The 578-nt window shown below is 37.2% G+C and overlaps 1 protein-coding gene across 1 annotated transcript; it reads right to left on the bottom strand.

The window, feature by feature from the left end:
- Positions 1 to 3: 3 nt before the first annotated feature.
- Positions 4 to 573, bottom strand: LOC119839435 (cubilin-like; the record flags this gene model as incomplete). The annotated part of the gene is made up of 1 exon (XM_038365699.1): positions 4 to 573. A coding segment is annotated over one exon (570 nt), but the record flags the coding sequence as incomplete, so codon positions are not given.
- Positions 574 to 578: the final 5 nt, after the last annotated feature.

Below are 578 nucleotides of genomic sequence, written 5' to 3'. Positions count from 1 at the left end.
CATTTCAAAATCATTTCCAGAACAGTTTCTTTCTTTTCGTGTACAGTGTATTCCATACCAGCCAGACTTGCAAATGCATTCATAAGAACCCGGCCTGTTAATACATGTCGCGCCGTTTTGACAACCCAAATCAGTGCCTTCATACATTTTACACTCGTTCACATCTTCGTCACAGTTTTCTCCTTTCCAATTTTTCGGACATAAACAATAATAACCACTGGCTAGGCTCAGACAGGTTCCTCCATTTTCACAAGGATGCGATTGACATTCATCTGCTCTTTTTATACTATTCACAGTTGATTGCAACGTGCGTAGCCTATTACTGAGAGTATTTAATCTTCTGTTCAAATGCGTAAAATTTACGAGAACAGTATTTGGCATGGTTAAACTGAAGCTTTCTAAACGTTCCATTCTTCTCAATATCTCGCTTATATCTTTATTGTTATTTCGATCGTTGTTGTAATCCGAAGACGGCTTGACAGACAATGGCGATATGCCATTATTGTTGGTGATGTTTAAATCTAATAGATTGATGTTTCCAATGAATATATTAGATCGAGGACCATTTGGTTTTATGT

Source organism: Zerene cesonia, unplaced genomic scaffold (genome assembly GCF_012273895.1).
Source record: "Zerene cesonia ecotype Mississippi unplaced genomic scaffold, Zerene_cesonia_1.1 Zces_u247, whole genome shotgun sequence".
Taxonomy (NCBI): domain Eukaryota; kingdom Metazoa; phylum Arthropoda; class Insecta; order Lepidoptera; family Pieridae; genus Zerene; species Zerene cesonia.
Note: the sequence above shows the minus strand (reverse complement) of the source record. Positions and strands in the feature narration are given on the sequence as shown.